At 42.3% G+C, this 19,168-nt stretch overlaps 3 protein-coding genes across 3 annotated transcripts; 1 reads left to right on the forward strand and 2 right to left on the reverse strand.

Annotated features, from left to right (window-relative positions):
* Positions 1-335: 335 nt before the first annotated feature.
* Positions 336-2,677, forward strand: LOC108067422 (uncharacterized). The gene is made up of 5 exons (XM_017156430.2): positions 336-1,107; positions 1,171-1,444; positions 1,520-1,555; positions 1,616-1,894; positions 2,515-2,677. The coding sequence occupies exons 1-5, from the start codon at positions 336-338 to the stop codon at positions 2,675-2,677; spliced, it is 1,524 nt and encodes a 507-aa protein (XP_017011919.2).
* Positions 2,678-4,111: 1,434 nt separating this feature from the next.
* LOC108067451 (PI-actitoxin-Avd5a-like) lies at positions 4,112-4,315 on the reverse strand. The gene has a single exon (XM_017156461.2). It carries the CDS (start codon positions 4,313-4,315, stop codon positions 4,112-4,114), a length of 204 nt encoding a protein of 67 aa, XP_017011950.2.
* Positions 4,316-4,909: 594 nt separating this feature from the next.
* Positions 4,910-13,097, reverse strand: Wdr81 (WD repeat domain 81). Its single transcript, XM_017156499.3, has 4 exons — positions 11,230-13,097; positions 8,292-10,678; positions 6,173-7,754; positions 4,910-5,539 (listed from the first exon to the last, which is right to left on the reverse strand). Exons 1-4 carry the CDS (start codon positions 12,873-12,875, stop codon positions 5,305-5,307), a joined length of 5,850 nt encoding a protein of 1,949 aa, XP_017011988.2. The 5' UTR covers positions 12,876-13,097; the 3' UTR covers positions 4,910-5,304.
* Between the last annotated feature and the right edge of the window lie 6,071 nt (positions 13,098-19,168).

Raw genomic sequence — 19,168 nt, forward strand, 5'->3', positions numbered from 1 at the left:
AGTAGATCTCAGAACAAATTTTATGTTGCATACCTTTTGAATACCTTATTTCCTTTTTCATTTTTCACCCAAAGGGGGTGTATATCCTCCATATCCCCCCCCCCCCCCCCTTAATAAGAGTATTCCATTATTTAAACCCCAAAAACAAAAACCAAAACATTCTGAATTTAACAGATGATAACCTAAGCATTAATGTCAGATTCTGGCTTAATATAAACTTTAATCAGTAGTTTTTAAGACCTCTAAGCATTACAAAATCATCATGGTCCACCACATTTATGGTTTGGGTATCAGTTCACAATGTCCGCAGTATCAGTAAACACATAAGAATAAAAATGACGGGAAAAGGTTTAATATTTGTGGTGGCTGTTCTCTTCATCTCCTTAACGGAGGCGCGGAACGAGTCCTTTGTGAATTCTACCAGTCCCAAAATTTGGCTGACCATTGGTGCTCAGCAGAGATTTCTAGAGGTCTCTTGGGCCAATGCTCCCGCGAATAATGGTGATAAAATTCTCGTAACAAAGCAGGATGCCCTCAGCTTTGAGAAAAGTCAGGATGAGGAATCTTGGGTGGCCAATGGAGGTGCCACCGAGGTCGAGGCCACCATTCTACTGAGTCCACAACACTCTACCCACTGGCAAACCACTCAACTTCGCTATGATTATCTTCTGTCCAGGACAGTGACAATTGAAACCACCTGCTACGGATTTTGGGCCAGCTACATTGATTTCCAGGGTAATATCTTGGCCAAAACTTGCCTCAAAGCATTTCCTCGCTGGATGAACGATCTGAAGTCCGAAATAGGGGATGTGACCCTGCGAGATCTCTTTATTCCCGGAACCCACGACTCCGGCGCATATATCCCCAACTTTTCACTCAGCAATGAAAATGTGGAGACAAAGTACTCTGTGACCCAAGATGAGGACATCAGGGGGCAGTTGATGCATGGAGTGCGTTACCTTGACATACGAGTGGGCTACACGAACCAGTTTTACACCTACCACGGAATCGCCCGAATGCGTCCTCTGCAGGAAGTTATCGATCAGGTGCGGGACTTTGTGCGCGAGACCAACGAGATTGTCATATTTAGATTTAAAGAGGAGTATGGTAAATATTTTCAAAACACTTTAAGAACACAGCTAAAAAGAAATTTTAATCCGGTGTCTTTAGGTTTTCCCGCGAGGCATGAAGTTCGACGCCAGTTGATTAACTATTTTCGAGAACAGTTCAAGGATCTCATAGTTAGTCCTTCGCTGATGTGGGGGGCATCGTTGCAGGAAATTTGGGACAATAAGCAGAACATCATCCTAACATACAATAATAACGCTATGCTGGCAGAGTTTCCAGAAGTTCTATTTGATCCCGTGGAACACTTTTGGGGAAACAAGGACACGTGGGATAGCCTCAGGAAATACTTGAACGAAACACAAGAATACCTAAAAGTGTGAGTTCATACATATATAAATATATTTATATTCATCATTATATAATATTAATTAATTGGTTTTTACTCCCACAGACTGGCTAAATTATGTAAAATAGTTAAGTCAAATAGGTGAGTTCATCTGATTAGATACCTGATAAGGTATTACTTCAACCACTTTTACTTTTACAGAACTAGCCCGGTGTGCGTTAATGCGGAGTTAACCCGAAAAGAATACGGTGGTAACGAAAAATACATATTTGGCGTTGCCTGGAACATTGGAGTGGACTTTTTAAGAAACCCGAAAAATGGACTCCGAAAAATGGCTGATGACGTAAACCATGAGATATCACTGCTGTACTGGAGAGAATGGGGCACTTATGCCAATATTGTGACAGCGGATTTCATACGGGGCACAACACTCGTGGAAACTGCCATTGAATACAACAAACACCCGAGAAAATATAAAGGGTTACACAGAGAGAATGAATTTGAGTTGAAAATGTTCTTAAAAGAAGAAGGAACATTTTTAAAATAATGTTTGTTGAATGTGCTAAATCAAGTAAAATTGGCGGTATTAACATCGTTAATCACAATAAGTAAATAATTAGTAAAATCAGTCGTCTAAAATGTATCAAAAGGTTGTTATAAAACTCAATTTAACATTACCCTTCTCACCGTTTTGTTTTCAAATTGTTAGTGCTTACACGGTTTTCAAGAACGAGTGTTCTCGTGCTTACACAGAAAACTTTGCTTTTAAGAACGAATGTTCTCAATTCAAGAACAATTGTACATACATTTTCCTCTCTGTATACAAAAAGTAACACTGAAAAAATGAAATGTTTAGTAAATTTAAATATATTTGATAAAAAACAGGTACTTTTTTCTTTCATTGCAAAACTTTTGCTCTACATAGTCCCATTTTTGGCAATTATTAAATATTTTTTCTCCAAAGTCTAAAAACTATATCATGCAATTTATTTTCGTATCGTTCGTAGCACTCAAAAAATGATTGCACATCTTGGCACACTGAAAATATTTTCTATGGATCTTCCACTTATAAAGTGAATTATTTCCGCACTGCTTTGCAGTAAGAAAGAGCTGCTCGGCAACACATGGCGAACCACCGACGAAGTCCCAACTAGTTGGAGCCATCTGAATCTGAGGGCGAGAGAGTCGGTGGGGAAGACCCTCATTATCCCCTCCGCCGAATACGCACTGCATCGACTGGTCGACTCCTTAAATTCAAGGTGACATCGCTGGGTGCGACCGACCCAAACCCAATCCCGACCAGAGCCACCTGGTCGAGAGTCGCACTCCCAGTGGCCAAAAGTGGGTGGCAGTGGTGCTGCCGGAGTTAGACGCACTATTGTCCTCTGTAAATCCTCATTGTAACAAGCGCCCAGAATCATTGCCTTACGCATAAGTCGACCTGACTCCAGACATCGCAAAAGTGCAGCGACAACAGCAGCAGCACAACAGAAATGCCAATGCAAAAAAGTTGCCATAAAGAGACGACAACGTCCGCATCTCCGCATCGTCATCGGCATCGCCATCGCCCAAAAATAAATGCAACGCCTTCGAATGGACGATCTCCCAGATACTCGCACTCTCCCCACATCCCTCTGAAACCCTGGAGATCTCAGCCCGTCGAATGCAATGTCCGTTGCTGCTGTGATGTTGCTGCTGTGATATTGCTGCTGGGATGTTGCTGCCGTGCTGTGGTTGCTGCTGCTCCCAGCAAGTTCATTGGCCCAGCTCAAGGCGATGCGAGAAAGGAAATCGAGAAAAAAAAGAAGCACTCTGCGAAAAATTGAGCGAGCAAATCATTCTGATTGCGTCCCGCAAACTGGTTTCAGGGTTACGACTGCGACTGCGATGGAAAGTCGTTATCGGTTATTCACGAAGCACTGCACACAAAAAATCATGTTCCCGTAAAATCGATATGGCCATGTACATTTCAGGTAATGCAAAACCCATATTGTTTTTACAGGAAATACTCCTTTCGACAAGGTCAAATTTACCTGGCCGCATATCAAATTAGCATTGATCTTAAATAATGTAAAATCGATCTACGTTTCATATTAATTTTATTCGGGTGTGAGCATAAATAATCTCTGAATGAGGATTCCGTTTAAGTAATTTTATTTTTTTTTTAATATTACACTGTGTTACAAATCTAATGCTTTTTAAATTTACCTCGATGTATGCGATAAATTTGAATTCGTTACGACTTTCCAAGTTAAAGTGCGTTTTCCAAAAAGTTCCCCGACGCAAGAATTCTTAGCAGAAGAACCTCAAAGTTCGAAAAATGCTAAATTGGCCAACTTTCCGGGAGTATCACAGGCAAACGGATTGATAGTTTGTTTTGCTAATAAAGTTTTTTAAAAGTGCCACTCTTAGGAATAGGATAGGATTTACGACTCTAAATTATGAAGATCTTTACAAAACTTTTAAGAACCCAAGTAACCCCTTTCATAAAGTTTGGATATTAAGGACTATTATTTTTGGTTACGTAAATTATTAAAACTTTTCTTTATTTACAATTTCAGCTTAGTTTATTCAATTAATTAATACCAGAAGATTAAAAAATATATTCAATTTTTTTCACAATTAACATGTATTTGTTTTCCAATTTGCATCATACATATGTCGGTTATAACCAGTTCGATCTCCATATTCCGGTCGCTAGCACCTTCCACCCTTTTTGATAGTAATGGGGCGTCCTTGGATCCTCGCTTCGCAGTTCAACTTGCACGGGCTGATGTAGGTTACTGAGTCCGATCCGCAGACAGGGTCAAAGTTGTTAACACATTCGCAGGGGTTTTTTTTGCCCACAGCCAACCCCAAAAGAGCGAACAGGCAGAGTGCGATCAGAGCTAGGCAACGCATGGCTATAGAAGAATGGTCAAGCAAGACTAGAGCTTTCACACACGATCGGTTCTTATTTATAGACAAGCCCCACTTCACAAGCCCCAGTTCGCTGGAAAAACAACAGATTAACAGCGACAAGTCGGGACTTTAAGCACATCCTAAAGTCCAATAGAGCGCATGTTTCAGTAAAAATTGTTCATCTGAATTTTATTCTCTTGGCAGCTTGAATTAAGAAATACTAAAAAATGAAATATTTAAAAAATATTTACCTAAGTAATTATTTTAATTTATATTGCAAAATAAATCCCGCAATTCGCATTACGCGCTATTTAAAATGAAAGAACGAAACTGGACTATCTAAAAACAACCCAAAAGCAATTGCTGGGTTCCTTCAAAAATGTTCCCGTATTTCCATAGCAAGAGGTTTTTCAAAAACCCGAAATTTGAGTTGCTAAAAACAACCTCTTAAAATGTAGGTGTCCCTGAAAAAATATAAGTTGAAGTTTGTTTTTTTTCCACTGAATTATTAATACAAATTAAATATAATCCCTATATTTTAAAATCAGTTACTAGATACAAATGTAAACGTAAAAATAAACACAATTGATGGTGTATTTTGTTCGTATATTTCTATATAAATATTTTACCTCTTTCCAGCTTAAGTAGTTACTTGTAAATACAAATTTGTCTTCTAATGTACAGACATAAATATAAATATACATGAATAGTGGATCTGGAATGCTTTTACATTGTATAATTATCGCATCGAGTATTACTAATTTCTGTATGCTCCAAGAACGTCGCTATGGATGTTCCACTGTCCGACGGGGCTAGTTGTGCGATTGTAAATAAATATGTAGCATTTAAATTCATTGGGTTAGGCGGGAAAGGCTTCCTAGCGACGTCCAATCTGTGTTAGCTGCTTTAAAATAATATTTGGTGCCGTTGGATATAAAATAAACTAGAATATAATATCAAATTATGGTATAGACATTAGCCCTGACATTCTAACAAAGCAGGGCTATGTTTCCGCTCTCGTTGCCAGCGAGGAAGGCTCGATTCAAGGGCAACACAGCCAGGGAGGTGAGCACACCGCGGAATGTCTCCGAGCGGAGTTTGGTGATCGTGCTGAAGGCGTGCGAATGGGCCACATCCGCATAGACGCCCACACGGTTTCCAGTAGTTGCATAGACCAACGAAGAGCCAACGCTCTGCAGGAAATGGGCGGGTTCTGGAGGAGGTCTAGAAAATATAATAGTTTAAGTAACTGCTTCTGATACATCACTTTATATCAGGGTTCGGAAATTGACACACACGTTAAAACATGAAAAATTGTATTTTACAGTGTGAGCAAAATTGTTCATATGTGAGTCAAATACAAAAGTGTGAAAATGTGAAAAATAATTGTTAACACACTCAGATCACTTTGGTTTTTTACACGACGTGTTTATTACTCACTGTGTTTTTAACACAAATGAAAATTACATTTCACAGACATTAAGAGTCGAAGGGAAAATGAAAAACCAGTATGAGCCATGATCTCTTATATGTTAGTTTTAACCATTTCAAAGCATATCTGAATTCTATACTCTAGAAAACCGTGCTTTTTTTAGTTCGACATACAATTCTTACACTTTAATGTCAAAAACTCATTGTGTTAAAAACACGCTGCGTAAAAAACACGTCGTGTTAATAACACATCGTGTAAATGAAACAAATGACATGATACATATATAACATATGTAGGATACAATTTTTCACCCACAAGTCAATAATTTTTTTTGACCTTAACACTTTGACATTTAACATGTTAATAACAAAAGTTTTTTTTACAGTGTGTGCTATTTTCCGAATCCTGCTTTATATACAACTTACTTGAGCTGGTAGTGCATGATTCCATCTAGAGCGTGCCAAACGGCCAGGCTGTGATCCAAAGCGGAGCTCACCAGGAACTGATCACTTGGGGCCGCTAGCTGCAGCAGATCACACTCCATGGGTCGCCACGAATTGATCACCATTCCGGTGCGCGTGTCCAGCTGGACAATGCACCCAGACGAGAGTCCTGCGGCCAGCCAATTCCCTGATGGAGCGACCGCCAGACAACGGACAGTGGCATTGGGCAACGTAGCATTGCATACCCGCCACTCATTGACGTACTCAAAACTCCTGGCATCGATCATTTTGACAGTGGACTCTGCTGTACCCGCAATTACCAGTGGGGAATGGGAGGGCAGACATTTGACCACCGTCACAGCACTGTGACGAGGAGCATCTAGTATGCCAAGAGGCCTTCCGATAAACGGATCCCACAGATGAATGCCGGAATCACAGGAGACCACATAACGCAAGGATTCCAGGAAGCCAAGCGAGTTTATGGACTTTTTATGAGCCGTATAAGTAAACTGACAGGCGGTCGTTTTGCGACCATCTCCTTCGCTGCGCAGCGACCACAGCTTGACCGTCTTATCCTTCGAGGCGGAAATGAAGCTGTTCTCATTATCCAAAGCATAAATAGCTCTCACGGAGTTCGTGTGACCCACAAAGGACTGCAGCCGAATTTGCTTCAGATTTAGAGTCTGATTATCCTTTTCACTGCGCGTCGTTTCATTGCGCCAGTAGGCCAACCAGTTGCCTTTCAAGTGCCGCGTTTTGGGCATCTGATCCAGTTTATAGGCCACCATATCGAGCAGTTCAACATTGCTTCTGGCCACTTGCAGGCGATTTCCCACGATCTGGGTGCCGAAGCTATTGGCCGCCAGTTCGCAAGTGGCATCCACAGAGTCTACATCTTGTCCGGAACTCACACTCGCTGACAATTGAGTTTTGCTCTTTCCACTTTCACTGGGCTGCTCGTGTTCGTGGCACAGGGTCAGCACAAATTCCAGGTTTCCCAGGGTCCTTTTCATATTGGCCTCGCCCAGGAATCGCAGGAAAGTAAGGTAGGCGGTATGCGCCAGCTCCGGTCCAAAGACATCCCTCAACTCCTCCAAAGCGCGTTCCTGCTGCGATGCACCGCCAGCCAGCGAAAGATTAGCCAGATCGCAGGCAAAGTCATTGGGCAATCCAAAGGCCTTGTTAAAGATCAAGAAAAAGGGACTGAGGAGCGACTGGCAGAGGTGCTCCCGCGTCATATCCGATCCCAGGCGAACACTCAAGGCATAAATTGCATCCAGAAACTTGCGAGCCAACAGCGAGCGCCCCAAATAACCGCTGGGCATCAGAAGATTCGTGGAGCTCAGCAGGCGCAAAATGGGCAACAGGATGGCGTCCAGGAGTATGTGCTGAAGATGCTCCATGATGCTGGCATCGGTTAGACAGGGAACCATGTACTTAAGCAGCTGCAGAGAACTGATTATGGCTCCCTCTAAACTGCCAGTGATTCGTTTGGAGCACAGACCAATGAGTTCGCTGATGTGGGGGAAGTACTGCAGCAGAAGAAAGTTCTCGCCATAGAGAGCTGAAATTAAGAAGGACGAGGGATTAGTAGGTGCTCCTTCAATGAGATTCAGGGTTCGGAAAATAACACACACTGTAAAAAACTTGTGTTATTAACACGTTAAAGTGTTAAGTTCAAAAAAGTTATTGATATGTGTGTTAAAAATTGTAGCCTACATATGTTAGAAACATAAATAACACACACATGTCATTTGTGTTATTTACACGACGTGTTTTTTACACAGCGTGTTTTTAACTCCATGAGTTTTTGACATTTAAGTGACAGCTATGTAAATAAATTGATTCTGCCTACCGTTACTAATATAATGTGTCTATTTCATAAAAAATTTATATGTTTTTGGTTATGAATAACTTTTTCCAAATATCTATTAAATTAACAAATTTTGAGGGGTAAAAAATGTCCTACTTTAAATTAAGAATATCGCACACTTTTAAAGTCAAAAACACATTGTGTAAAAAACACGGCGTGTTAATAACACGTTGTGTTAAAAACACATTGTGTTAAAAACACAAGTCATTGAGATTACTAATAACTCACCCGCTATGGACATCAGACACTCCAGAACCCTTGCCGCACTCCGATCGCCCACGACTCTTGCATTGGCAATGCTAAAGTAGTTGAGGTTGGCCGCATCGGGACTGGAACCGAAGCCACCATCGTCCACCTCCGGCAGGAGGTTCTCCTGGCCCACATAACAGAGCGATAGGAGTTTCAAAAGGTTCCTCGTGATAAAACGAGAGGTGAGCACCGGACCCAGTCGATGCGACAGCCACACGAGACTCTCGGCACTCATCTCGCTGATGCGGTTATTCTGCACGGCCTTGGCCTCCGACAGCCGTGAGATGACCGATGCCTGCAGAGAGTCCGAGGCCTCCGCTTCCTCCGTTTCCACTGCCGGAGGAGGTAGCTGCTCAACTGCCTGGTTGATCAACTCAAAGCTGTCCACACTCTTCCGCGAGCCAATATCGCAGTCGATGGCGCTCAGCTGGAAGCTGCGACGAATGCCACCGGCAGTTGGGCACATGGGAATCTCGATGGTGGGCGAGCGGGGACCTATATTGGGTGTAACCAAAGCGGGCGGCGTTTGACCCTCCCGCAAAGACAGCTTATCCGGCGATATTCTGGCTCCATATATGAGTTCATTGATCACCAGCTTATCCGGCGAACCATCCGATTCTCGGGCTTCCTCCGCACTGGCTGCACTCTGGCTGGGTCGCATGTCAAAGGAGTCAATGGACTTGCTGTCCTGGGTGGACGCCCTGTCGTGATCGTCCTCGAATGTGAACAGCTCCTCGATGTCGGGTTTGGTTTCCGGTTCAGCTGCTTGCTCCTCCTCCTCCGAGGCAAAGTTGAGATTCTTGCTCGTCCTCCGGCTGCCGCCACTGTGATAGTGATAGCCATTTCCCTGCTCCGGTTCCTTGTAGCCACCAACTGCCTCGATAAGGGGAGCTATAAAGTGATGAAGAAAACAGCGCAGTCCGAAGCGCACAATCAGGCGGAGCAGAAAGCTGTGGTGATAGAGCTTCACCGACTTGCGCGACTTGAACGAACTGCTGGCGGAGAAGCGTAAATGGCCACCACTGTTGTTGGAACCACCTTCCTCCGGCGAACTAACCCCCTCCACATCATATAACTTGAGCAGTGGTTGAAGCAAATGCTGTTGGGTTTGCGTTACCCCCAAAGCCTGAGCAATGGGATCAAACAAATTCCAGGCGGTCAAAATCGAGGTGCGCTCGTCTCTCAGGAGATCAATTATATGCGGTAGCAGCAACTCAACTGGGGTAAATTGTTCATAAGCAAAAGCCATGGGTTCCAGCAGTCTCTTTGCATGAGCACAGCAAGACATGACCTTACATTCGGCAATCTTTCGGTCGAAGAGCACTCTCTGCCGATCCATCTCTGTGTACCTGGCGCACTCCCTGCCTCCCTTGCAGCTGAAGTGGGTGTGCAGCTCCAGTAGCACTGCATTAGCCTCAAAAGCATGTAGAGATCGGACGAGGGCATATACAGCCATATAATGGCTGGGGAATGGCAGCAACAGATTGGCGAACATGGGCTCTACCAGCTGAGCGGGATTGGGCGGTTGCGGCAGGCCTAGATCCTCTTCTCCGGTGCCCTCTAATTGCAGCAGCAGGCGCACCACTCGACGCACTGGTTTGGGCAGCTCCTGACGATGCACCTCGGCCACCGTTCGGCAGGCGGAGAGTCGAGCCTCAAACGTGGCACTCAAGCCGTTTCCCATCAGAAGCGGGCGCAAACGTTGCATGGCGAAGAGCTCTACTATGAGACATCCTAGGACTTGCAAATCCCGCTCCCTTGTGGCATTCACCAGATGCTGCAGGCAATTCCTCTTCTCTCTCAAGAGATTCTTTGACTTTGTGGGAATTTCTTCAGCGCTGGCAAAAAGTTGATTGGTGAAGGAGTGCTCCGCAGAGTTCTGCTCAAAAAGAAGATCACTGCTGATCATTTTTTCCTCGGGATTAACCGACGGTCGCTGTTGTGGGAATGTGCGGGCGTAGAACGATTCAAGGGTCTCCAGATTGTGTAGCAACAAGGCGGGATTATAGTTATCCGGCAGCTCAATAAAGTTGGTAATTGCATAGAAATTCGAAGCTGAAGCAGATGCGGAACTGCTGTGAACAGAGCCACTCGATCCTTCATCCCCAAGACGCAAGGAGAGATGAGATGATCCACTGTCAGCTTGCAGGTTTTCCGAACTCTTAGCCAGTCGCTTCGCAGGATTCGCGTATATTTGGCTTAGCCTGGGGGCGGTTTTACTAAACCACGGCGTGGCATATCGACGCGGTGGATGAGCGTTGGCAAAGAGTTGCACAATGCCGCGCTGGCTGAGATTCCTGTGCTGATCCACCAGCGTAAGGCAGACATTCTTCGATTTAACCGCCGCCTTGCCACTCAGTTTGTAGCTGTAATGGGAATTACATAGTTAGTAATACTGTGAATTAAATTAAGGAATTTAAATAAATTTATATTTAATATGAACCGATAAGAATTCATAATTTCCCATGACGATGAGTTAATATTCCAGTTGTATAGTATATAGTACAACCAGGGTTTGGAAAATAACACATTGTGTAAAAAACTTGTGTTATTAACATGTTAAATGTCAAAGTGTTAAGTTCAAAAAAAGTTATTGACATGTGTGTAAAAAAATTGTAGCTTACATATGGTAGAAACATAAATATTATTTGTGTTATTTACACGACGTGTTTTTAACACAATGAGTTTTTGACATTTAAACGTCAGAAATATATTCTTTATTTTCCCTTCGATTTGTTAATGTCCATAAAATGTAATTTTCATTTGTGTTAAAAACACTGTGTGTAAAAAACACGTCGTGTTAATAACACATTGTGTAAAAACACACTTTTTAAAAGCTTTGCTCACACTGTAAAATACAATTTTACGCGTTTTTAACATGTGTGTTAAATTCCGAACCCTGTACTGTACAACTCACCCAAAATTGAGATCGATCCAATGGTGCAGCCGCTCGCTTACGTACTGCGACTCCAGCGCCTCGCGGTGCTTGCAAATGAAGTCCTCTGGACAGGTGGCCCAGGCTGGTAGCTCGAGATCCGGCAGATCTTCGTGGATGCTCTTGAAGATCATCGGATCGGAGTAGAACTCAGGGATGCACTCGTCGGGTGTCCATTCCTGGAGCCGTTGAATGGACACCGGATACTCGGCGGGCACCCAGATGGGACGCACATGGGCGCAGAGGATGGCCTGGGGCGTTCGCCTCGCCATGTACACAAAGTAGGTGATCTCGGAGAGAAAATCGGATACGTGATGCGGCGCCTGATCGCCCACAGCTGCATAACTGGCGTCCGCGTTTCCAGGCTGGCTGGCATGGGAATACATGAGATCCAGATGGACATCGCCCTTGTTCAGGCGATACTTGCTCTTGGTTAGATCCCGCCATGTGGCTCCTCCGCGTCCATTGAAGTCAGTCACCCAGGGCATGATGTGGTGATGGGCGGCATTCGACAGACTTCTTCCGCACGCATTGTTCAGTATGGTGAGGTAATCGAAGTTGGACAACTGACCATTGCACCACATTTCGGCATACTCGCGCAGATTAAAGTGGGCGGGATCGTAGGCGAATCGCAGGTCAAACATGGTGCTGCTGGAGGGCAAAACCTGCTGCTGCTGCTGTTCCCTCGTCTCTCCTAGATCTTCACTGGCCATCGGAGTCAGTGGGGACATGTCCTCGCCCGCTGGATTATCCTCAAGTAGATTGCACTGCAGTCGCGGTAGCACCTGCAGCCAAAGATTCTCGCGCAGCACAATGTGCTGCAGTCGCAAATCGCCCAGGAAAAGGCCCTGTCCCTGGAGATGCTTGGCTAGTTGCAGGATTTGGTAGATCACAAACAGTGTCTTGTTGTAATTCCTGCCCAACAAAGCCGGACTGAAGGTGATGCAATCGTACAGGCTGCATTCCAAGGCCGGTGGATAAAAGAAGACGCTGAAGTGAGTGGACGACTCGATGGCCACCAGGGCGGGCAAGACGTTGGCATGACACTGGCCGAAGGTGGAACTCGAGGTGGTAGATTCACCATTTCCCTCACGATCCAGTTGAGAATGCAGCACGGGGCATTGATAGACCCGCTGGATGAGCTCCTTGAGCACAAGATCATGCGGCTGGAGCTGATACTGACCCTGAGCGGATGGCTTACTCGACGGCGCAGAGGAAGTAGACCTGCACAGCTTGACATGGGCTCCATTGTACTTCCTGTAGGCCTCCTCCCACAGCTGCTTGAAATTCGTGTGGGCCACAAAGGAAACGGCCTGCGAATAGGAGAGGGGTAAGTCCGATGCGGCTCCTTCGCCGGCGATTCTGGGCAGCGGGTAAACCCGCGACTGCGGCTGCTTGCGATAGGTCTGCACCAGAATCCGCGTCCACGGATGCTCCAACTGGCCAGTGGGATAAGCCCTTCGATCCAGCGAAGGCCAACTGGGAAAGTGAGTCAGCCGCCTGTTCCGCTCGAGCGATTGCAGCCACGCCTTGTCGCAGATCACCTGGAATCGCCCCTCGCCGCCCGCCTCGCACACATGCTGCGGATCCACTCCGATCTCCGGCCAAATCAGCTCGCAGTCGCCCATTTTCCTGCGCGGATGTGCGGTGCTCCAACTGAAAGCTTGGCAATACTGCGTTCCTGCTGCCTGCCGCCGCAGTTCGATCACATTTTATGACTGGGCGAGGTTCGATCTGCTGCCGCCATAGGCTCTTTGGGTTTAAGCTCTCCGATTTGTCGAGTGTTTCGAGGATTTTCTGTTATCTTATCAAAGAACGCTGCGATTTTGTTCGCGAAAAAATATCAGCTGTTCCATAATGTGACCAGACTGTGGGTTACGGGGAGAAAAATCAACTAAATACTGAATGGTATTTTAGTTTGCTGATGTGAAAATTTCGTTTTAGAACATTTGCCGCGAAAATTCAAAGTGTACTAAAATATGAGATTAAACTATAGATTATTTTCTTGGAAGAAAGTTACGAATAATTCCCATAACTTGGAAAAAAATAAATATGAAATCTAAGACCTTAGCAGTATTAGAAGGAAACAGCTAAATGTATCACAAAAACAAATGTCACTTCAAAGCATTAGACGAGTTTATCTCGAAAGTAATTTTTTTTTAAATAAGTCACTTTTTTGGTGAATAATTGGTTTGTGTATTAAAAGGGTGTTTAGTTTAAAAAAGTTTTTTTTTAGTCTATAAACTAGAATCACATCTTCCAACAAACAAAATTGAATGAGGATTAGATGCCTTTTTAAATATAAAAACCAAATACATTGTCACATGTGTTTTTAAGTTTACAATAAAAATATAATATAATGTATATTATTAAAAACAAATTCGGGCAATTTGTTAAAGTCAACACACGATATTTGTGTTTGCCACTGCTGAGCAAATATTTTCATTTTCAAAATTTTCAACCGATGTCAACACCTTCCTGCATGGCAGCTGTAAAGTTGTAAACTTGGCATGCGACGCATGAGAAAAACACTTGACCGATAATAATCGCAAATGTAATCAAAGGGCGTGCTATCAGCAGTTAACTTTGGGAATTTGGAAAAATTAACATGTACATTAGGGTGGACTTTTTTAAGGTCAACTGAGCAACAACATCTTAAATGGTAGGTTTCTGTGTCCAATAAATTTATGCGAAAACCGAAAAATTTTATATCATCGTTTAGGCGGTGCGCAATGGCCCTAAAGTTTCGCTAAAAATGAAGTGTAAAACTAGGAATTTACACCATTCCATTTCTTGTCAGATTTTAATATGTCAACTTTTGGGTTTCGCTCGAATAAAAGAGTCAAGTAAAAATTTATTTCATGAATATTAACAGTTGGACGTAGCCTAACGTGTAGAGCTTCTGTCTCCCGACAAAAAGGACCGAGTTCGATCCCCGACCCACCATTTTTTTTTTTTTTTTGTGAATCACAATAAAATAGAGATTCTATTTTACAATTTTGAAGATTAACTATTACTTTTGCGTTCGCCAATAAAAATTTTCGTCAAGAAAAATGTCAAAGATATTGACAATTATTTTTCAGGGACCGTAATAGTTAAAAGTTAAAAGCTAAAAGTCATTGATAATTCGTTATTATTGTTATTTTTAAGTTGTAATTGTCTCCCAACGATTTGAATTTTATCACCGACCCCATCGCTTGTTAAATAGCTCGGGAAAGTGATTAAGATACTTTTTAAAATACTGTCAATGTATAAAATCAAGTCTACGGCATCTAGATGAATCTGAAAAATGCGTAATAAACTTTAAAGCCGTTGCGCACCGACTAAAACTAATTATTTTTTACTTTTTCTTTCTTTTATTGATTAAGGATACAAAAAGGCCATATATGAAGGGGTGAGAGCATGGCCTTAGAAATTTCATACAAAATAAGTCCACCCTAATGTACATACATTATACATACATATGTATACTTTACAAATATATTAATTAAGTCAACATAGGTTTGTACTTTGATTAGAACGGGTCTGCTAACTGAAGTTCTAGCTCTTAAGTATATTTAAATTGGCCATTTAATACCGCTGAGATATTTTACTTTTCATTCATACCTTATCCAAAAAATTAATTTAAAGATCCGCAACACTTAGAGTTTATTTAAATAATTTTGTTTGGGCTCCCCATCTCCTGTGTTTGCTACCTCATGGAAATTCCCACGCTCCTCTACCCAAGATATTCCACATTCTCGTCCGAAATCCTAATCTTATCAATGAGTTGGCCGGTTTTTTAAACTGCCGCCATCTGCAGACCATTTCTCCCCATCTCTCTCTTAGACTTTCCTGTTTGCGATCGGCACTTAAAAGAACTCCGATCCAGCATCCAAGTTTAAGGTCAAAAAGTGTTCAACGAGTTTCTCACAAATTTATTAGATTACTCTGTTGACTCGCATATGGAATACAGTAGCAATATCATGATTGTATCTATAAGAAGTGCGATTATGGCATCCAACTGGTTTCGATGCCCCCAAAAGATCCAGCGAACCTTTCTCAATCCAATGCACGGGTTCACTTCCGTTTCGCACAAATTAGCGGCCTTAAATATTGTGTATAAATAACAGAATCACGTGTTAAAGGCTTGTCTCCGGTTCCAGGTTCACCTGTCCAGATGTTGTTAGGAAATTCACTCGAACTCAATATTTGCAAAGTGCCACAATTAAATGTTTTTCATGGTGAGGGGTTGGGGGTGTTTGCCTGCTAAAAGTTCTTACCACATTTCACACTTCAAATGAGTTGTGCAAACAATTAAAATGTGTGCTTATTTATTACATGTGTTGTATAGTATATGGAGTTATATTATTTAATACCGAAGCAGAATGCCAGCCCCCGGCTTCGGGAATATTGGCATTTTTAAAAATACCCTATATACGAGGGCAATTGATTTTGGCACTTTCCCTTACCTCATAAAGCGGCGCACACGACTAATGCGGCCAATTAAGTTATTAAACGCCTTATGGATGACGCACCCAGGAACGATCCCCAGTTGGTCGTACGTCCCGCCCATAAATCGGTATCAATGGGACTCGCATGTCACGGTATACAAACATATTCAGGTATTATTTGGTATAGTGGGCTTTTTTTCTAACCGCAAATCACATGCTGAGCTTTATGCCTCAGATTTGACAGTTCTGTTTGTCCCATAGTTGGAGCGGAGATTCCCGCCTGTCCTCCCCGACCAATCTTATCTTTTCCTTGAAGCCTTGGTACAAAAGTCGCATTATAAAGTCTCTGGCGGCCAATAAAGATTAGGACCGATATTATGGTTAGTACCATTGTAAAAGGCATATTTAAGCTAGCCAACTTTGGCCGACCCGTTCCGCAGTTTATTTAGTTTTATGATCGCAATATTGCCGGGTGAACAGAACAGAAAAAACCCAGAACTCACATAACCCCGTGACCCAATGGTGGCCGGCCTTCGATCAGTTAACCCCACTCCATATCTCTTCGCACCGATCGCTCAATCCAATCCAATCCACTCCAATTTAGCCAAGTAATTCGAGTCTCGTGACGATTTGCGGTCTCGGTCTCGGTCTCGGTTTTATTTCTCGAGTATTTTCTTGTCATCATCGATGACCCTCGAAATGTCAATTGTGTGGCAATTTCCTTGCCTCTATTATTCGTTTCATTTGTGGTAGCTATTTTAATTATTTAAGTGCTTATTTACTGCATTTTACTTGAACTATTCTCGCCTTAACCGATGTCGATCACCTGTTGAGATTTCGCTTGAATGATTTATGGTTGTTACAAACTCGTTAGAGGCATGTGTCTAAAAATGTATGGGGTTAAGCTTAAGTTATTTTAGTTGTATCACGATTGGCGAAAACAGCATAGTTGTGAAAATATAATTATCCTTTTGAAACAAGAAAACGTCATCTATGGAATTTTTAGTACAACTTAGATCGTAAAAATTGCTGGAGATACATGATATCTAATCTTGATATATTTTTAGATTATATCATCATTATCTTTGATCCCTCTAATAAAGATAGTATATGATAATTTGTGCTATCTGTAATAAGAACTTTTCTAGAGAAATTTATCTCTTAACCAGTTTAAATTGCCAGTTCAGTAAAACGGTGCCCAGAAAGCAAATGGTCTTTAATAAAGAGAGCTGAAACTATTTTTAAATAATTATATTGTCATATGTGCACATCTTTATGATTGATACCCTCCCCAAGATTCGAGGTTCCTGGCTTTTGTCCTTCTACACACGCTGTTTTTCAATCCAGAGATGAAATTTCCACTTGACTTCGAGGCTTTAATTGGCCGATACAAGCCGGCCATTGAGTTCCTTTTAATATGCTGTGTGCTCATGGAATTAAAGGTCTTTGGAGTAAAGTTGATAGGAATATTCTGGTTTCAGCCAAGGCGAAGTCTGAAATACCCTTGAACATATGGGCCATGTTTAAGTTTTCAATCGTTATCTATAAAGTAGATCTTATAACATTAATGTTTTTAATAATTAGAAAAATAAAGCATAAATGTGTCACTTTTAATTGCCTATTTGATAAGGCAAATAAGATTAATAAAATGAGATTAATGCTTACAGTTTCCTTTTTTAATATTACTTTAATTATATTAATAGAACATGATTCGTATTCTTTTAAATTCCAAAATGTAATATATATCTTTATTTAAGTACCCTCTGCCAGAGTATTATGTTGTGCTGATATATAAATATTTTGGCGCCCGCCACAGCCCATTAATGGACATCAAATATAAAAGACTTTCGGGCCGCTTCAATTAATTTGCCGTATAGTATAGAACGCAAAATATTTGGTATGCGAGTTAAATATTGAGTGCTATGTGTCTGTCTGCCGCGATGTCTGACCGTCCGTCCGTCCGTTGGTCCGATTGTCCATCTGAATTACCAGTTCAAACTAGTAGCGTTTTCGGTCATGGACGTTTGGAGCCAGTTTTGGCTAGATTCTAGACCCAGTCGGACGCAACATATATTTACATTTCGACTTCGCTTGATATATTCTGAATATTTAGTTATTAATTTGGACAAATATTTCAATTGCAGAGCCGTCTCATTTTGCGCAGCATGGTTCGCTGACTTGGTAAACGTCAATCCGAGATGACAACGCAGAAAAACGAGTTTGAAGATCAGCTCGAATCGGTTTGGATCCTATCGGATTGCATGGATCGTCCGAAATGGATCATATGTGCGTGCGGTTAATTGATGGGGTGCACATTAATTGAAGTTTGTCACTTTTCATTAACCGAGAGATGGAATATTCCCAGTCCACAAGCTGCTTGGAATTCTTAAAACAAAATGCAGGTTATCTAGCCTGTAGATGTGCATATATGCAGTTGTCACCTGGCTGATCTTAAGTCCGGACAAAGTGTGCCATCGATAAGAATGGCAAGGTTTAACTGATAAACATGGCACACTTCTCTTGGATTTCGTTCATTTAGGAGGGTGCTCGGCAATGGATTAGATTTCCGGCGATAATGGACTGATTGCACTGCAGATATTGCATGTGCCAAGTCTTAGGCCAACTCCACTTGGAAACGGACGTACGAAAATCCCCTTAAAGTACATTTCATTGAGACACAGACACCTATTAGGTATTTCACAGCTTATAATATTTGACGAGTCAGTGTTTTAAGTACTCGTTGAGCAGTCACCCCGTTAAATATATACATATATAGAAGGAAATTATGAATGTATATTTATAACCCAGCTTAGCTGCATTGAACCGCATCTGTAACTGGTTAATTCAGACGTCGATTTTTGTGTGTGCCCCGACTTATGCAGATATATCTACTTGTGTAAACATATATAAGTCGAACGAAATTCAACTGAAATCGAAACTGAGTCTGAAATGGCATTCAAGGGGCCTGAAATGAATACGGATCGTACAATAGAAGTGTCAGGGGCGGTTTGAGGTGGTTCACCCGACTAAAACGATAAGCCTTCCCTATTCTCGCGACCGCCAGCCTCCCACCGCCCACCGCCCAATCCCGCCTTCTGTTTTGCAGTAAATTGCATTGCATAAAGTCGAAACCCGCCTCTAACCGGTAAACGCTGCTGACTAACTAAACGTGCAACAAAAAAAAAAAAACATACAGCCATAACTACTACCAAACTAATTCTATTGGAGCCGCAACAAGTTGTCGCTCTCTACTAAAAATACCCTACCCCACAGACTATAGGGTAGCACTGTTATAATACATCTTTAAGATGCAATATATTATCAGTCACTCAAAGTCCCTTCTTATATATTCTGCATGGTCAAATGGGTAAACAAAGATATGTGTTGTTGTTTGTTAAGTTCTTTACTTTAATCTGGCATACTTATGTGATTTAAAATATATATGCATAGTTTTTATATCCAGACAATAAAAAAATGTAAATGTTCTT

This window comes from Drosophila takahashii, chromosome 2L (genome assembly GCF_030179915.1).
Source record: "Drosophila takahashii strain IR98-3 E-12201 chromosome 2L, DtakHiC1v2, whole genome shotgun sequence".
NCBI lineage: Eukaryota > Metazoa > Arthropoda > Insecta > Diptera > Drosophilidae > Drosophila > Drosophila takahashii.

Excerpts from the sequence above, each read along its gene's own strand:
- LOC108067422 (XM_017156430.2), top strand. The coding sequence starts at position 336 with ATGACGGGAAAAGGTTTAATATTTGTGGTGGCTGTTCTCTTCATCTCC. Across the intron at positions 1,108-1,170 it reads TAGATTTAAAGAGGAGTATG|GTTTTCCCGCGAGGCATGAA; the intron begins GTAAATATTTTC and ends CGGTGTCTTTAG. Across the intron at positions 1,445-1,519 it reads ACACAAGAATACCTAAAAGT|ACTGGCTAAATTATGTAAAA; the intron begins GTGAGTTCATAC and ends TTACTCCCACAG.
- Wdr81 (XM_017156499.3), bottom strand. The coding sequence starts at position 12,875 with ATGGGCGACTGCGAGCTGATTTGGCCGGAGATCGGAGTGGATCCGCAG. Across the intron at positions 10,679-11,229 it reads TGGATCGATCTCAATTTTGG|CTACAAACTGAGTGGCAAGG; the intron begins GTGAGTTGTACA and ends TTCCCATTACAG. Across the intron at positions 5,540-6,172 it reads ATCATGCACTACCAGCTCAA|ACCTCCTCCAGAACCCGCCC; the intron begins GTAAGTTGTATA and ends TATATTTTCTAG.
- LOC108067451 (XM_017156461.2), bottom strand. The coding sequence starts at position 4,315 with ATGCGTTGCCTAGCTCTGATCGCACTCTGCCTGTTCGCTCTTTTGGGG.